General features: G+C 35.0%; 1 protein-coding gene across 1 annotated transcript in view; it reads right to left on the reverse strand.

Annotated features, from left to right (window-relative positions):
* Window positions 1-16050, reverse strand: part of AOAH (acyloxyacyl hydrolase (neutrophil)) — a 129426-nt gene extending 113376 nt beyond the window's left edge. Inside the window, exons 1-3 of the mRNA XM_004676858.2 lie at window positions 15961-16050; window positions 6170-6236; window positions 923-1022 (exon numbers count right to left, since the gene is read on the reverse strand). Coding sequence (XP_004676915.1) covers window positions 923-1022; window positions 6170-6236; window positions 15961-15988 — 195 coding nt within the window. The 5' untranslated portion in view covers window positions 15989-16050. The remainder of the gene's footprint in view (window positions 1-922; window positions 1023-6169; window positions 6237-15960) is intronic.
* Between the last annotated feature and the right edge of the window lie 2018 nt (window positions 16051-18068).

Consider the following 18068-nt stretch of genomic DNA (forward strand, 5'->3'; position numbering starts at 1 on the left):
ATCTTCAGTGAACTAATGTTTTTAATGTAGATATCTCAAACATCTTCTGTTCAATTGAATTCTAAGCATTTTATGTTCATTCTATTAATACTTTTTAAAAAATATTTATTTATTTATTTATGCTTACAGAACTAGGGTACAGCCCAGAGGTGCAGGGGAGGTGAGAAGATTCACAGAAACAGAGAGGGGAGCAGAACAGTCAAATTGACAAAGTACACTATTGAGGGGAGCAGTGGGTGCGTCAGAAGAGGTCTGCCACACCATGAAGGTCAGCTTCCTAGCTGGCGTGGGATCGAACTCTGTGCTGCAGTGGCTTAGGAGAGTTTCATAATGAGGTGCTTTAACCCATTGAGCCACCAAGGAGAGTCCTTATTAATACTTTTTATGTAGCAGGTATTATGCTAAGCATTTTAATGCATTAGCTCACTTCCCACAGCAAATCTATGAGGAAGTATTTTATTATACACATTTCATGGGTGGGAACAATAAAACTCACACTAGAGTAAGCAACTGCACAGGTTTTCCAAGAATGTGGGAATTTCAGTGCTTTTACCAAGAAAGTCCTGGGCAAATTGGGCTGAGAGGTCACCCTATACAAATGACTTGCTTGGTTATTAAGCACTAAAGAGGGATTTAAGCCTATTATTTCCTTGACTGGAAGACTTCCCACCTACCACTAACTAGCACAGTTCTAGATTCCAAACCAAAATAGTTAAACAGCAATGACATTACTTAGCAGCATGTGGGTTAGGGGTCTAGGATGAAACTTGGGAATATTATTTCACACAGTATAACTGAAAATGTCATTTTACATCTCTCTGTCCCCAAACCACTGACTGACTGAATCTTAGCCTCCCTCATCACAAACCCAAAGGACTTGCATATCACCTTAATCTCACCAACAGAATGAAAAGTCACTTACCTTGGGAAAGTGGTAGAGATGACACAAAGGTTGACCTGTGTCCTGTTTACAAAAATCCAGAGCATGGCACACCATATCAGCATTCATATTTTCATTGAGTCTGGAAGAAAATGGGACAAAACAAAGGCTATTTATGATATCTCAGGCATTAGGAAATAGAAGCTATTTCAAAGAAAAGCAAATCCCCAGAATAGTTTCTACTACTCACAACCCACTTCAGCAAGATCTCTTGGTCTTGTCCCTGGTGGCAACTAGATCCTAACTATTTCCTTCTGAGTTGGTTTGCTTTCTTCTGCATTTGGAGTAAGCTCATGGAGATGGGGCACCAGTAACAATAGGCTGTGAGTTAGCCTGTCACATAAGAACCATGATACAAATTCCTTATCTTGTCTTTTCAGGAAAAGCTACAAATAAAACTCTGAGAGGAAAAATGGAGGTGGCTATAATTTGATGGGAAAAATATTTAAGGTTTGCGGGACCTCACAATAAAAAAGTCTTTTATGACATAGCCTTAAAAACCTATTTTCTTAGGCATTTTATATGTGTGTGTGTGTTTAGGTATATGATATATATATGATATATATATGATACACACACACACACACACACATACATATTTTCCTTTAAAGTAAATCTATTTCTTTACCTTATGAAAGAAAATACAATAGAATTGACTTGTATTCCTCCCCTGGGCCTGGAGTAAGGACAGCATTCTTCACACATTTTGGTTTATTTCTAAGTTTAAACAGCTAAAACAAATCTGCCATATCTGTTTTCTACCTGACACTCCTAAAACTTTTCTTACCAAAAAAATGAGTGTAATGCTCTTCTTCAAATGAAGGAACAAATATGAACTTTTCATGAACTTCCTAAATAGATCACTGATTCAAACCCAAGTCAAATCAAACCAAAACAATATAAGTGCCAGAAACATATGAGAAAGGATATAGTTACAAATTCTAGATGGAAATTTTTGCGGTTTCTTCCCACCCCTTCACATGATCCCTGAGCTGTTCCCTTTCACCCAAAGGGATGAGTTACTGGTAGTTGTGTTATACCTCAGTTGAGTAGACCTCATTAGAGTACTGTTCCAGTGAGACTAGTCAGATTCTCTCTTCCAGACATGTAGAAACTACATAAAAGTCTGACTTCATTCTAGGCTATTCTCAGAACAATAGGAATTAACATAACTTGGAGACCTCCAATACAATTTCCTGCCATATGAGCTGAGTATTTGGGAAGCTGATCAGTAGGTTAGGGTTTTGGTGGCAGCACCCAGAATGCACAATGAAGACAGGAGAGAGCCTAACAGGTTTGTGTTTCTGGTATTTGGGAAGCTGGTCAGTGAGTTAGGGTTTTGGTGGCAGCACCTAGAATGCACAGTGAAACCAGAGGAGAGCATAGCTTTGTGTTTCTGGTGGTTTCCTACTTCTCTTTCTAGCCTCAGCTTGGGGCCTGCCTATGTCCTGCCCTTGCACTTTCTGAAACACTCCAGGTTCCTCTATAATAAAGCCATTCCCAAATATTACAGTGATGACCTCTATATCTACCACATTATTATGTCTTCTCTTCCTGGTCCTTCTCTTCCTTTTTCTTATTTTCTATAAGCAAGACCAAATTTGTTGTTGTTTGTTTTTAACCACACAGGGTAATCACAGCTTCCCTATGGGCTGACCCTTGTGAAACTAATCAATTTTCTAATGCCTCCCTTTGAGACCAGGGCCTGACGGCAAGTTAATGTAACTACTCTTTCCTACACTACTAGGTCTGCTTTATTTCCCTGGCAAAGTCTCTTTTAGGCTAGCCACTTATCCAAGGAATTTTACACCTGGATATGCATTATAACAAATTCAATTTGAAAGGTAAAATAAAAGGAAGATACAAAAAAATTCCCTATTTCACTTTGTGTATAAGCAGCAGCTTTAATGGTTGCTGAACATCAAAGTATTTAAAAACTTTAATAACCTTTTCTTTGGACTACCAACCAAAATGCTTAAGAGTTTATATCATTAACTTTCCTGCAAAAATAATTGCCCCACTTTAGTGTAAGTGTATCTTATAAAAACCCATCATAAAACAGTCACCCTCAAATATTTTGATGGCCACAAATATTTGGAAACAGGCTGTGGCTATGAGCTTCCAAATTTCATTTCAGCAGTATGAAACTAAAATGATTGACAAGATTGTTTCTTAACCTATTATGAGCACCTGAATTTGAAGAGAAAAGGGGAGTTGACCATGAGAATCATCTGTTTGGCCCCAGGGATCCTTCATGGGAGCTGGGAGGTTGGGGTACAGAGGTATGAAAGGAGGCCATGTTTTCTAAGACATGAAACAAGATGTTTGCAACAGACAAAGTCCATTACCAAAGTAATATCTACCAAGGGTCAATAAATCAGGAGAGGGTGACTGTTTTTACACATCTGTTCTCAACTTAATGGTTCATTTATTTAACTGATGACTGTTGTCTTCATTGGGGTTTAGTATTTATTTGACTCAGAAGGGTGATAAATAGGGCTCAGCTTAATCTTTATTTTTTTTTTTACTTTATTGAGATAATGTTGATTTACAACCCTGTATATGATTTGGAGGTTCAGGTTCCCACCTCACCTCTTTAATCTTTTTTCCCCCTTTTAATGTAAGTCCAATATCCCTTCCGTGGCAATCTAGGCACAGAAGTCAACTCATCATTTGATATCTAAAACTTATTTTCTTTCCCTTGGAAATAGAGCACAATTTCAGGTAAGCAAACTTACATATGAGAGTAAAGGTTGTAGTCTCTCAATCATAGAATGAAGCTGGCATTCTCTGAATTGGATTAGGAATGGGGAACTGGGCATGTAACTTCATCACCAGAGCTTCATCACTAAATGATGGAAAGTGGTAAGTTCTTTGAACAAGAACAGAAAATGCTGAGCATGATAAGTCTAGGTAAGTGAAGACCATTAGAATGTAAGGAAACACTGAAGTGGTAAAATAACATGTACTTTTTACAAAGCTTGGTGTAGAAGACAAAGTCTAAATACAACTTGTAAAACTTTTACAAAATCTCTACTCATAATAATCATTGTAATTCACATTGCTTATTTTTTCCCAGAGCAGTAAATATGATTGAAATAGTCCGATATTGATTTACTTCCTTGTATCACCTCTGTAGGTCCCAAGGTGCACAGGAGTAAGGCATTCAGGGAGGGTGAGATGTCAAAACAGTTGGCAAAGCTAGAAAGCACATTTAGTTGTAGAATGGTGGCAGAAAGCCAATGGTGATGATTATCATCATCATCATGAATTAAAAGAAGGAAACAATGTCAGGCTTACGTTAACAGATGGGCTGATAGTATGGTGCTAGTGTAGACCCTTACATACCAAAGCTGTCAAATTTAGATCTTTGACATCACCTTAAAAAGAGATTTTATATATTAATGTATGGCCACAGATACTGTCATAGCATCTCTCTTATAGAACTTAAAAGTTATCTTCCATTTCTGGACCACATGCTTTATAGTGTGGTATGTTTGTGGACTGGTGTGTGCTTTCACAACTTGCCTACCACTAGTGCCCCATCAATCTTTTATTGTGTTCTACAGGGCCTTGACTCATCAATCTTCTACTATGGTACACTGGGCCTTCCTCTCCCTTACTTCCCTCCGCCACCCTCCCCCTCTAGTTGTCTCAGTTCTGTAGTTAGATACTAAGGGTTTGTTATTGGTTTGGTTTTGACTGATCCCTATCTTCCATATATGTGAGACCATGCTGTATTTTTCTTTCTTCTTCTGATTTACATAATTTAGCACTATCTTCTCTAGTTCTATGTAGTCACAAATGGCAGGAGTTAATTTTTTATCTGAATAGTATTCCATTGTGTATGTGTAATATATATGTGGCACATTTTAAATCTATTTTACATATAATACATGTATTATATGTGCATATGTGCCACTTCTCTAGCAGTCTGAGCTAAGAGTGCTTGCTTATTGGAAGAAATCATTTACCACAACTGAATGAGATCAGTAGTACTAGAAATAAGTGCACAGCATGATGGAGCACTGGCCTATAAGTTCCTTCTGCCTTTAAAATTCTGCAACTTAAGCTACCCTGTTGTGAAGGGTGATGCTGTCCAGTGAAATCTCTCTGCCTTGAGGCTAATGGCATATAAAAGAGGAATCGCAAATAATGTTCATAATAACCAGTGAAAGCTGGGAAACAACCCTGTTGGGCAAGTAAGCTAAAGCAATAACAACTCTTTGAATGAATCTTAGATATATAAATATAAGTAAATTCCAAAGGACTACATATAAAATGTGATACTTTCTTCATAAAGTGAAGAAATAACTAAAATAAAAAATATATGCCCTTAAGGACTATATTATGAATATAGTGTCAATCATAATTATTTATATAATTATATATTATTAATTATGATTATGTTATTAATAATCATTTTATATAATTACATTTTGTATTTTATATAATCATGCATTACTATATTAATATATATAAGAAAATCTATAGAAAGAGGAAAGAAAGGGAAAGATGACTTTGGGACTTATTACTTCAGTGAGAATGAGAGTTAGAAATATTAGAATAAGTATTGTCAAGGTCCTAGAGATTTAGTTTTGATAGTTTGGAAGCTTATTAAAAATATAAGTAAATAACTAAATAATATAAGAATAATAATTATAAGATAGACACCTTGGTAATAACGTGGCATAAACTGATAAATAAGATTTTTTCTGATCTAAATATCCTTGAGCCCAGAAAAGAAAAAAAAAAATAAGAGAAGCAAGCAGATGATAATGATAATAGCAGAAATGGGTGATACCTAGGGATAGGGTCTGGGCCTGGGGAAATAGGGTCAGGGAACTGGGAGGAGAGTGGAAAAGAATCTGAGTAAAATGTGGCCTGAGGACCCAGGAGAGTGAATAGGGAGGGGCCGGGACATGTTGGGAGATAAGGTCAAATGCCTGGTCCAGCCAATATGAGCTCCTCATTTGTTGACATTAGTGTTGAAATTCCTTTAGAAAATTCTCTTGTAGAGAAAGTGAGCCACAATGTAACTCAAGGGGAATCTTGTTTAAAGTGACAAAGGTCCAAATTAGTTCTCCATTTCCCAGTATTAGCAAGAACTAGAATACAGCTCAAGCACTTGTTCATGAACAAGTGGAAACCAAACAACAGCCTCTTAAATTTTCTGTTTTTCCCATGCCCCAACAATTGAGTCAGATTAATATCCCATGGCACACTCACAGTTTTATGATATCTGGTCCAAATATGTGAATTACTAAATAGCAGGTGGTCTTCAAGAACAGTTTTTCTAAGAAAAATAAAGAAGGGGAAAATAGAATATTTTTATTAAGATGAATTGAACACATGAATTAATAGTAATCATATTTACTAAGAACTGAAGCTGAGTGATTAATTTATTATTAATTCAAGTAATTAGCTTTAAGGGTAAGGGGGAAATGTAACAGTTAATATAGCCATTAAGATATAATTTCCCTCTTATGTTTATGCAAATGACATTTGTTTATAGTACATGCTAAAGATCAGTAGTTTATTATAAAAATACAGTTAAATTCTGAGTTTTTACTCCCCTTTTTTTATTAGGGAACATTGAATGTTGGTGAAGTTTTCAATTATTGGAGTTGAAAAAAATAGGACTTCCTTTAAAATAAATAATCTGAAATACAGCTCTGTTAAAAATATCCTTGTATTAATTTGGGAAAAATATTTCATTTTGGCTAAATTAGTTTTTGCTGTTTTTGTTCTAGAGTTTAAAGGAGATAAACTGTCACAGGTGTCCTGACATTGCCATATATACCAGAAAATAGACACACACACACACACACACAGTAATCTCCTTGTTCCTCTCTCCTCCTATTATAAATGCATAGGAGTGCTCTATATATCAAAATGTTCATATGATGAACTTTATTAATTATTGACTTTATTAATTCCCTGGTGCCAATTCTTCAATTTGTGAGTCTACTGCAGAACCATGGTAATTCCATGTAGGTTTTAACATAATTAGGGACAGATTGACTATCCTGGGAAATGGAGGGAAACCCTCCCTGAGAATTTATCTTGTTTTGTTTACTTAAACTGGACTACCCATGCTTTGCTTGGATGTAGGGTAGTGAAACCAAGGATCCATATAGGAACTCTTTCTGGTACTTCACTTTTACTCAATGGAATATAATATAAATATTACTTTTATATTAAACTTTTTTTTTTTTTATGTATAGTAAAGCATAAAACTTCTAATGCTTCCCACAACGGAAAACACAGGACCAGATGACTTCACTGGTGAATTTTAGAAAACATTTAAAGAATAATCAATACCAGTTCTTCAAAATCTCTTTAAGACATAGATATTATGGCAACATTTCAAAACTCATTCTGATCCCAAAGTCAGGAAAGAAATTCTGAATAAGGAAAATATTCAAGTCCAAATTTTGGACTCAATTGTGTCCTTTCAAATTCATACAGTGAAACTCTAATCCATAGTTTTACTCTATTGAGTTCAAAGCACTTAAGCAGGTAATTAAGATTAAATAAGATAATCTTCTCACAAGGTATAAATGTAATATAACCAGTGTCTATATAAAAAGAGACACACTGGGCAGAGACTTTGTGAAGACACAAAGGAAAGGAAGTCACCCAAAAGTCAAAGGGATACCTTATGAGAAACCAAACTTGTCAAAACCTTGTTCTTTGATTTCCAACCTCCAGAACTACAAGAAAATTATTTTGTCTGTTAAGTCAATTTGGCTGTGGTAATTATTATGGCAGCTTAATTAGTTTAACACAAGTAAATGGATACAAAGGATGCAGAGTTGGTTATACTACATCAATTGTATAAGGGAAAAAATTATGTTCATCCAATAGATAACAATAGAATTTGACAAAATGCAGCATCTTTTCATGATAAAAGAAAAAAATCTCAACAAAGTAGGAAGAAAAGGAAACTTTTTCTTTTTTTAATTACAAAAGTTTATTTTTACATCATTTTGTACATTTTTTTTCCATCTCAATTGTAATCCCCGCAGGTTTCCCATCACCAAGTCACCTGTGTGCCATCACCATAATCCCATGCATTTCCCCCCACCACCATTTTTGATCCCATTCCCCACTCCACCCCTGCAAAATGTCTCTGGTATATGGTTGTTCATTATTTTTGTTATTTTCTTGCCTGGTCCATTATACTCCTGCTATAAGCGAAACCATCCGGTATTTTTCTTTCTCTTAGAAAAGGAAACTTGTAACCTGATAATGATTATGTATAAAACACCCATGCTAAAATGACTCTTAAAGACTAAATGCTTTCCTTCTATGATAAAGAAAAAGATAATGACATAGACTGTTATAACTTTTATTCTAAATTATATTGTAAGTTTCAGAAAGAGAAATTAGTTAAGAAAAACAATTACAAGTATTTTCTAGAATTCTTTTTTTTTTTTTTCAACTCAAAGTGAATGAATCTAAGATTCTCTTCACCTTCTGAGTAGGAGCAATCTGAACAATAAGTTTCTTCTGATGGATTCAGTGATAGCTAGGTGTGAGAGGCTCCATAAGCAAAAGCAATGGGAATGAGAGGGCCCTCTGAGAGCTAACTTCTAAGATCAACACAGAAAGAAGCAGAAATAAATATACAGTTTCCAGAAAGGGGAGGCCTCAGTCAACCAGTATTAGTTGGTAGTAGGATTGCTACTAATACAACTGGAAAAAAAGATTGGCACTAACATTGCTAGCAATCTACATGGTATAAAAATTAGACAGTTAAATAGTGCCTGTGAATGGGAAGGTATAACAACATTTAATTTCTAAGGAGTAAGAAGAACTTCATGATTTAATATGAAAAAAATAGGTGACTATTTTCAGGGTTACAGGCAAAAAATACCAATTGTAGTTATCATATATTATGAGTGTATGTCTGTGTGTGTAAGACCTAGAACATTCTGCATTGTAAGTCACCTTCATGATAAAATCCTTCTAATAAAAACCTTTTAAGTTATTTTTAGGCTCATTTTGTCGGGAGGAACACTGATGTTTAGAAAGCTTGATCTTCCCAGTCTTTTCAGATATAGTAGGTGGCTCAATTGAGGTTAAAATATTCTACTCTGGAAGCCCATGCTATTTTTGTAGTTTATATATATAGGACATTTTGTTTGAATCCTCAGGTATGACAATTATTTTTATACCTTAACTACTTATGAAAAATTTGAAGCAGGAGCATAAGGGATCAGGAAAAAGAAAGCAATTGTAATAAAGTAAAAATGAAAAACAGCGAACAACTATAAGCCAGGACATTTTATGGGGGTAGAAAGGGGAACAGGATCAAAACTGGGGTGGGAAAAATGCATGGGACTATGGGGATGGCACATAGGTGAACTGGTGGTATGAAGCCCATGTGCATTACAACTGAGATGAAAAAATGCACAAAATGAAGAATGATGTAAAAAAAATAAATTTAAAAAATTTGAAGTATGGAAAGATTAACTGACCATAGAGCTAGTTTTATAGTATATATTTTAGGTTGCTTGTAGATTTTCAAAACTCACAGGAAGTAAGGAGAGTTGTCCTCATCATTTTAAGTTACCATGAATTTTTAACTATCAAATTCATACTCCATGGAGATAAGATTTTTGTACAGGTGACCCAAGAAAGTGAAGTTCTCATTAGGCTCTCAGGGTATGAGAGTCTGCTCATGCCAGTGAGAATGATTCCATTAATTATTTTTCCATTAACAATTCTGAGATTTTTCCAAGGTGTTTACTAATGAGAGCTAGAGGCAAAAGCAGTAGGTGAAACTGAAGGTCAGAAATGCACAGTGTGCATAAATTATCTTCCCAGCACAAGAAAGCTCAACATCGTTTTACTGAGCGAACATTCTAAAGAATGTTGCGTTCTCTGCTTTGGTTACACTTTCTGTACTTGTTTAGCTTTGGAGTTAGAAGCAATACTAATTAAAAATTAAGTTCAAAGTAACTATGTGATGTGAATAATATTACTTACTCTGTTCTCTATTCTCTTGATTCACTGACAGAAGCAATACCAGACAAAAATAAATACTGTGATCCATGGCTATTATATTTAGTAGAAGTAGAAATCTTAAATCTTAAGGCATTAGTCTGTCTTTGTGATCTTTATAATTCACATGACTATGCTCTGCATTGTTTTCCACATCCATAAAATGATAATAATAATGTCTACTCTGCCATTATGTCTATCAAATGAAGGGATTTTATCCTAAATTGAGTGAATTATTTCTATCAGAGGTAAAAGGACAATTAATAAAATGAAAGAAACACAATAATATCCTCTGAGTCCTGTAAATTTTCTTCAATTGAAAGGTAACCCAACCATTTGCAAAGGAAATCTTGTTTCTCTTGAGTAAAAATTTTTATTTTAGTAGAATCTGACTTCTGGCCTCTCATTTTACCTCAGTAGACACTGAAATGTCCTGTTTATAGAGTCAGAAGAAGAACAAAAATGGTAACTTGAATGCCAACAATCTTAGTTCAGATTTTTGTATATTTTGCCAATATATTGGGTTGGAGGAGGATAATGTAAGAAAGAGGATTTTTACTCTGATTTTCATCTTTTAATAACACAACTTTGACCTAAAGGAGAAAATCAAACTCAAGGTAGAAAATGGTGGTATACATCAGTGTGGTCTATTACACAGAAATACTAACCAATATAAAGAAGTCTTAATAAACACTGTAGGTATCTTTTAATTTTTGTAAAATGCTAATTTTATCCTCTTGTTTTCCTAATTCAGAGGTGGGAAGTTATAAATTTTATAATAGATTATGCAGGTCTAATAATGGGGATGAAGCTAGAGATAGGACATTTATATGATAAAAAATTGTAGTTCTTTATGTCTGAATGTCTATATATGTATACATCTCAAAATACACTGGAGTGAAATACTGTAGTTGCTGAGCCATACATATAGAAGGCATTGATGTCAAATGAATGCCCTGTCAAAGAGAGTGATAGTGGAGGTAATAGAGTATTGGAATTTCTTTTGACTCTCTGCCAATGCAAAAAAAGAATTGTCCATCCCAAAACCCATGGATAAAAAAACGAAGAACTTCTACAAACCCATAAGAACATTATATGAGAATAAATCTCTCCCTGTCACAAGAGTTGTGGTTAATTAACATCGCATGGGAGAAAGTGGGGGGAAGCAATGAAGTGTCAGAATTAGAGAATCCCAAAATGTGTTGTTTAGAAAGCATGGTGGATTAGTGCTCTCCGAACAACAGCTAAACTTGACAGGGCCTCTGTCCCTGCAATAGCAGCTAAGTGCAAAGGGTTCAGGAGTGGATTAAGTAATCTGAGTAATCTGATACCTACAAATTCTAGAAACTGACCTAAAACTCACTTTCAGATTATGGTCCACAATGAGGAAAAACTGATGATTTTCGACAATTTAAGCTTTGTATAGAAACAAAGTGAATAGAAAATTCAAGTAAAAGTGGATGGGGGAATAGTCATAAAATCTCCTGTCATAATTTATTTTTTTAATATTTGACAAAACCCACAGAAGATCCTTTATGCATTTAGACAAGCTCCCTAAACCACTTTTCTTCCTATGACTTTTGAAAACTAATTTCACATAAAAATGAGCAACTGAAATGTATCTAGGTCAACTCCCATACAAAGTTATTATAAGAAAAAAAAAAAAGAATAAGGAACAGACTAACATCCCCACAGATAGCAAAAGCATGCCAGAAAATCAAGCCAAAGAGGGGGGATTAAAACATAACATCATATTTCAAAATTATCAAAGAAGCATTACTAAAATGATATAAGACATGAAAGAAAAACAAAATCAGAATTAGATTACAAAGCAGAATTAGAATACAAAGCAGAATTAGAAAAACGTAGTTTGGAGTAAGAGAATTTAGGTAAGAAAAAAGAAAGAAAAAGTAAATGGATTTTAGAATACAAGAAGACATGAAAAGAATCACTGATGTGTTAAGTGAAATAAAAGTGAAAAGGAAGAAAGTTTTAATTTAAAAATTAATAAAGAGATAAAAACTATTCAAGAGGAAGGTAAAGTATTGAAGGCAGGCAAAGAAGATTCAAAGCATGGATAAAAGAAATCCCTAAAGAAAGAAACCAAATCAAGGAAACTGAATATATCCAAAAAGTTTCCTGAAAGTATTAAACATATTATATCTCAAACATACTGAAAGAGTACACTGTATGCTTGAGAACATCAATGTATAGTAAGTAACATTCTAGCTAAGTAACTAAATTTTATAGCAGAAAGGAAAAAAATCTTTTCAAACTTCTAGGAAAAATACTGCCAATGGCCCTCCCTGGTGGCGCAGCGGGTTAAAGCACAGCACTGAGAATCTGAAGCCACTTACGCATGAGTTCGATTCCCGCCTGCCGCCTGCCCCGGAGGAGACCACATGGCGAGCCAGACCTCTCCTGACCCGCCCGCTGCTCCCCTCAGCAGTGTACTTCGTCAATCTGCCTGTTCTGCTCCCCACTCTGTCTCTGGTGAAGCCTCTCACCGTCCCTGAGCCTCTGGCCTGTACCCCAGTTCTGTATGAATAAATAAATCAATCTTTAAAAAAAAAAAAAAATACTGCCAGTAACTGAAAAGAACAAAAAATTAGGTTAACATTTTAAATAACATATGTGAGATACTTAAGGAAAAATTACATGCAAAGGATTTTTATGAACAGAAAAATACTGACTTTCAAGTATCAAGGGCACAAACTGTTATCAACATGCAAGAATTCAGGGATTATTTTCTTTATAAGCCCTTCCTGAAGAATAAACTTCAGATGTCTCCCTTAGAGAGACATTCACAAAGGGACTGTGGCAAACATCATTCATATAGTTGCTGAGGGAACAAAGACTCAAAGAGGGTGAAAATGAATGGATATTGTAAACAACGGCTAAGTGTTCTGGTAAGATAGCAAATGATTAAAGAGAAATAGGAAAAGCACTCATGAAAAATAATTTTAACTGTTCTCAATGATCCTGAAATAGATGAATGCTAGTAGTATTAGAATTGATACTCTGAGACTATTATATGTAGGGTGGGAGAGGTAAATGAGTAACTTGGGATATTTTGATTCTACAAATCCCTTTGTCCTTGAGAACCAGGTTTTGTAATGTGGAGAGGATACAGATATGATACAGAAAATATTATGAAGAAAATGCTCTGTAGCTTTGAATTTAAAGTATTAGTGAGAACTCATTGTTTATCTTAAAGTTGTATATATAGATGTATTTGTTTATTTTCCATCACTGTCCAGAGTAAAAGGCCTAGAAAGGATGAACAACTCAGTGGCAATGAACATTCCTAAGCATGAATATTATGGTCTTAAAATACTGTTTTCTACTAGTAGAAATGACTAATTTAAGTATGGGGCTAGAAATGTACCAGACAGGGCTGGAATACCTTGTCAAATCAATTAGTGAGAAAGTTGTCAAAGGCTGTCCTAGGCTCAAGTCAAAAGAACTCAAGAGTCAATTTGAAATAGTTCCCATTGGTCAAAGACAGGACAAGTTGATCTTTAGAAGGATAGTATTTGAAATAGATTCCAATTCATTAAACAAGCATACATTCATGAGACCACAATGCTATTTTAAAGAAAACAAATTTATGTTTTGGGATGATAATGAATTACTTAAAAGGCAATGAATTACTTGAAAACTGGTGACTAATTTTTTAAAAATATGCATTTATCCTGCCTTCCCTGGTATGAATGATACCATTAAGAATTTTGGGGAGAATGTCTCTAAAATATGATGATAATGAATTATCTCTAACATATATCAGCTATTGAATGAAATATAAATGATTTCCACCCCAATGAATGACTAGATCTCATCACTGAGTACCAGCCAATGTTAAAATTACATAAAGGAAAATAAAGAGATAATCACTTAAAATGGTTTCCTAAAGAAAAATAATATCACACCATTTACAGTCTCACCAAAGAAATTAAGCTGGAGTCTTATCAAACTTCTGGATCAAGCTGCCCGTTTTTAGGAAATACATAGCATAAAGAAACATGCTCAATTATACCATTGGGATGCAATTAACAAAATTCAGACTGTGGGAAACTCCACAGTGAAAATTCTACAGTTAAATTACAAGGAAAATGGAGGGATGGATTGGAAATTTGTAGCTAACATAGATTTAAAAGGCACATTAACATTTTTAATACTGGGCAGGAGCTGTAGTACTTGGGGATAGCCATGTGGGTGATAAAATTACAAAGGAAAGCAAGAAAGTGATTGGAGTAAAATTCGGAATGCTGCTGTGGGAAAAAAATTATGATGGAATGGACAGGGCAGGTGAATGGGACTTATAGACTGATTATCTATTTGCTTCTTCTTGACCTGACCTTCATTTATAAGGATGATGTTTTAAAGTGCTACATTTATTTTTTGTGGCTTTCTACATTTTTTTTTCTTTTTAAAGATTTATTTATTTATTCGTACAGAACTGGGGTACAGGCCAGAGATGTGGAGGGTGAGAGGATTCACCAGAGACAGAGTAGGGTATAGAACAGGCAGATCAACAAAGTACACAGGTGAGGGGAGCAGCAGGCGGGTCAGGAGAGCTCTGCCACGCCATGTGGTCACCTCCGGGGCAGGGGGGAATCGAACTCATGCGGAAGTGGTTTAAGCTTCTTTGTGCTGTGCTTTAACCCGCTGTGCCACCAGGGAGGGCCGGTTTTCTACATTTTTGTTTTACCAAAAAAGGGTTTAAAGCTATTCATAGAACAATAATGTACACTTTATAGATTCATACAACTGATATATTAGTTTAAATTTGATGAGAATGATACCTAGTGGGTTCATGTTGAGTTAGTCGAGTTAGTCTCATTAGGCAGCCAAGAAGAGAATGGAACTGAATGTGGAAGACACCAAAGGGTATTTCAAGTTTATCTGAAGAAAAGAGTTTATGCAACCATGTTCAAATCTTGGCAATGGCCATCTTGCAAAATTGTAAACACATATGTTTGTTACTCTTTACTAATCTTTATTTTTGAATTCTAAAAATATTTATCTGTGACTTCATGTTACAATTCTTTGAAAATGCTTTTGTGCTCACAGTACAATGTGCTATACAGATTAAAAAATACAATCAAGGGCTCTCCCTGGTGGCTCAACGGGTTAAAGCATCGCATTATGAAGCTCTCCAAAGCCACTGCAGCACGAGTTCAATTCCCTGCCTTGGAGCTGATCCACATGGCACAGCAGACCTCTCCTGACCCACCCACTGCTCCCCTCAGCAATGTATTTCAGTACACCTGCCACTCTGTCTCTGGTAAATCCTTTCCCTCACACCTCTGGCCTGTACCCCAGTCCTGTAAGCATAAATAAATAAATCTTTTAAAAAATGCAATCAGGAACTATACCTGAGGAGAGAAATCAAATATTGTATAAAATAAACAACGATATAAGAAATAAAGACATAAACTTAATTAGAAAAAAATACAATTACCATTTATCCAGCTACCTTACTCTGAAGAAATTATATAGGCATTGTTGAATTAGTTCTATAATATTAAGTGAAAAAACATTTTCCTCTCAAAGAAGTTTCTTTACTATGACTGATGACTGGTCACTTACCAATATCCTATAATAGAAATAATGGTATAAATATTTTCATTCATCTGAGATTGAAAAAACAAATAGATAAGTTGTTCGGACCACCAATCAGTCCTTTCTTCTGTAGGATGGGTAAGAGGTTTACTGAATCCAATTCAAATCATTGGGATGTTTCAGACTGCTTTACTATTTGGGGTTTTGAGATCACTTGTCTTCCCAGCCAAAAGCACATTGTTGAAGGGGCTGTGCAAATATTTGGGTATGCAGATGTGTTCAAATTAACATAAAAATTGGCAATTATCCATTCTTTTGAACTCCTTTGTACTTAAGGAAATGATCACCAGGTAGGAAAATCACTATGAATGTGACATATAAAACAACAGTAAGCCATTCAGCATTTATAAGATCTACAGCTTTATGACCCTTTCTGTATTTACCAGGCAAGTAGCTGCATAATCTCTCCATTGAGGCCTGGACAGTAGAGTTGTGCACTTGAGCTAGCTGTTCAATCACAGATACCACCAGCACACACCCTGTAAGGGAACAGAAGAAACATGTGAGTAGTGTCACACAACAAACCATACATAGGCTCCAGAAGAACACCATTCTTTCCAAACCAAAACTTATGTTTGACATTTGCCTTTTAAAATTTACCATGCACACAAATGGGTATTGTGGCCAGAAGACCACAGGCTAAGGGCTCAGAAAGACTGGCTGTCACTTGCATTTTGCTACTTGCTGGCTATGTGAGTTTGGGTAAGTCATTGAACCTTGCTTTATTTCCATTTCTTTTCTATTACATGGGGAAAAGGAGATAACATTTAAAGATAATAGTGCAAGGAAACAACCACACAGAGTAGATACTCATTCAACAAGTTTCTTTCTTCTGCCCCTTCTTTCCTTTTGCAGTATATGATGTATCACGAGTGAGATCATTTCCATTCTCCACATTCTCAGTCTGGGACCTTAGCTCAGATTTTTAATTTTAAGTGGAAATTGCCAATATTTGGGGTTAAAAGACCTGGGAATGAGTCCTGCACTAGAATCCTGGATTCACTGCTGTGTTCCTTCACTGCAAGGTCAGCAATATAACTTTCACTGGGCAGCTGTGATAACTAAATGAGATAACAGTGTAGTCAAATGAATCTTGATTTCTCATCACTACTATAAAATACTATTTTTACCTCACAGTTAAGAGTACAAAGCTTTACTACATGTACAAATAAAGCAAGTGTCAAGTAAGAGTCTTAAGACTAAGTTAGGTATGTATCCTTTCTACTACTTAATATATAAGCGTGAAGGCCCCAAACTAGTAGATTGGTACCTATAGAAATTTTTATGGATCTCTATCTCCTGAACTGCTGGAGAAGCCAAATAACCTTTTTGCAAAAGAGAGGGATACTTCCCTCGGTTGGTCAAAGATCAACAAGTCTATGAGAGGAAGTTGTCAGACTTCATTGATCTAAGAGGAATTATATATATTGGCAGAGGCTGGATTCCAGGGGTGCAAAAAAAGTTCACATGCAAAGTGAAGCTGTCTCAATGTGCTAGGTCCCTCAGAAAGTTCACAATATCCAGCTGTTAAAGGAATAGGGCCCAAATTCACAAGCAGGGTGTCATTAAAACCAAATTTCTCACTGAGGAAGAGGACTGATGTAAATAGTATAACTGTGTGTTCCTAGATCGGAAGAAGTAAAACCTCCGTAATGAGAGGCAGTGCTAAAGAAGAAGGAGAGACTTCCATTATTGTAGACAATGTAATATCTGATAAGTCTTTGGCCTCTATTGTTCTGCTCCCCCATATTAAGCTGGACAAAACTGGACCCCCCAAATCTGAGACTGAGATACAGAGAAGTCTTATCATTCTTAGAGCACTTACTTGCTGAGGAATTTATCAGCATCAACTTTCAATGTTGATTGTACGAGCTTTTTAAATGTTTATTTAAAAATTTTAACTTATTAACTTTATTGAGATATAATTGATATGTAATATACATTATTTCCAACATGAAATATAATGATTCAGTATTTGTATATTTTCAAAAAATCACAACAATAAGTCTAGTTAACATTTATTACCATACATGTTTGCAAAAATTTTTTTCTTGTGTGCTAAGATCTACGCTTAGTAACTTTGAAATATGCAACACAGTATTATTAACTCTAATGTACCATGTTGTACATTATATCCCCATGATTTATTTATTATTGAAGTTTATACCAATTTACAACCTCTACCTCTATCTCTGACAACCACCAATCTATTTTCTGTTTGATTAGAGTTGCTTTTAACCTAGTGCATATATTGAGGGTTTTACTACGTTGTAATGATTTTAGTAACTGATAATTATTTGCACTTTATGGCCAGTAAGCCCTTTTTGTATGTATTGTTTTATTTTTTAAGTAGCTTTTCAGAAATGTAGTACAATCTCATTTTTGGAAATTAAAGAAAAATAAATAGTGTAAAAAAAACATTAAATTACCAAGAGATAAGCCAACTTCATTTTTAATATATAAAACATATCTAATGTGAATATTTTCAGTA

This window comes from Condylura cristata, unplaced genomic scaffold, assembly GCF_000260355.1.
Source record: "Condylura cristata isolate star-nosed mole 26May11 unplaced genomic scaffold, ConCri1.0 scaffold00005, whole genome shotgun sequence".
NCBI lineage: Eukaryota > Metazoa > Chordata > Mammalia > Eulipotyphla > Talpidae > Condylura > Condylura cristata.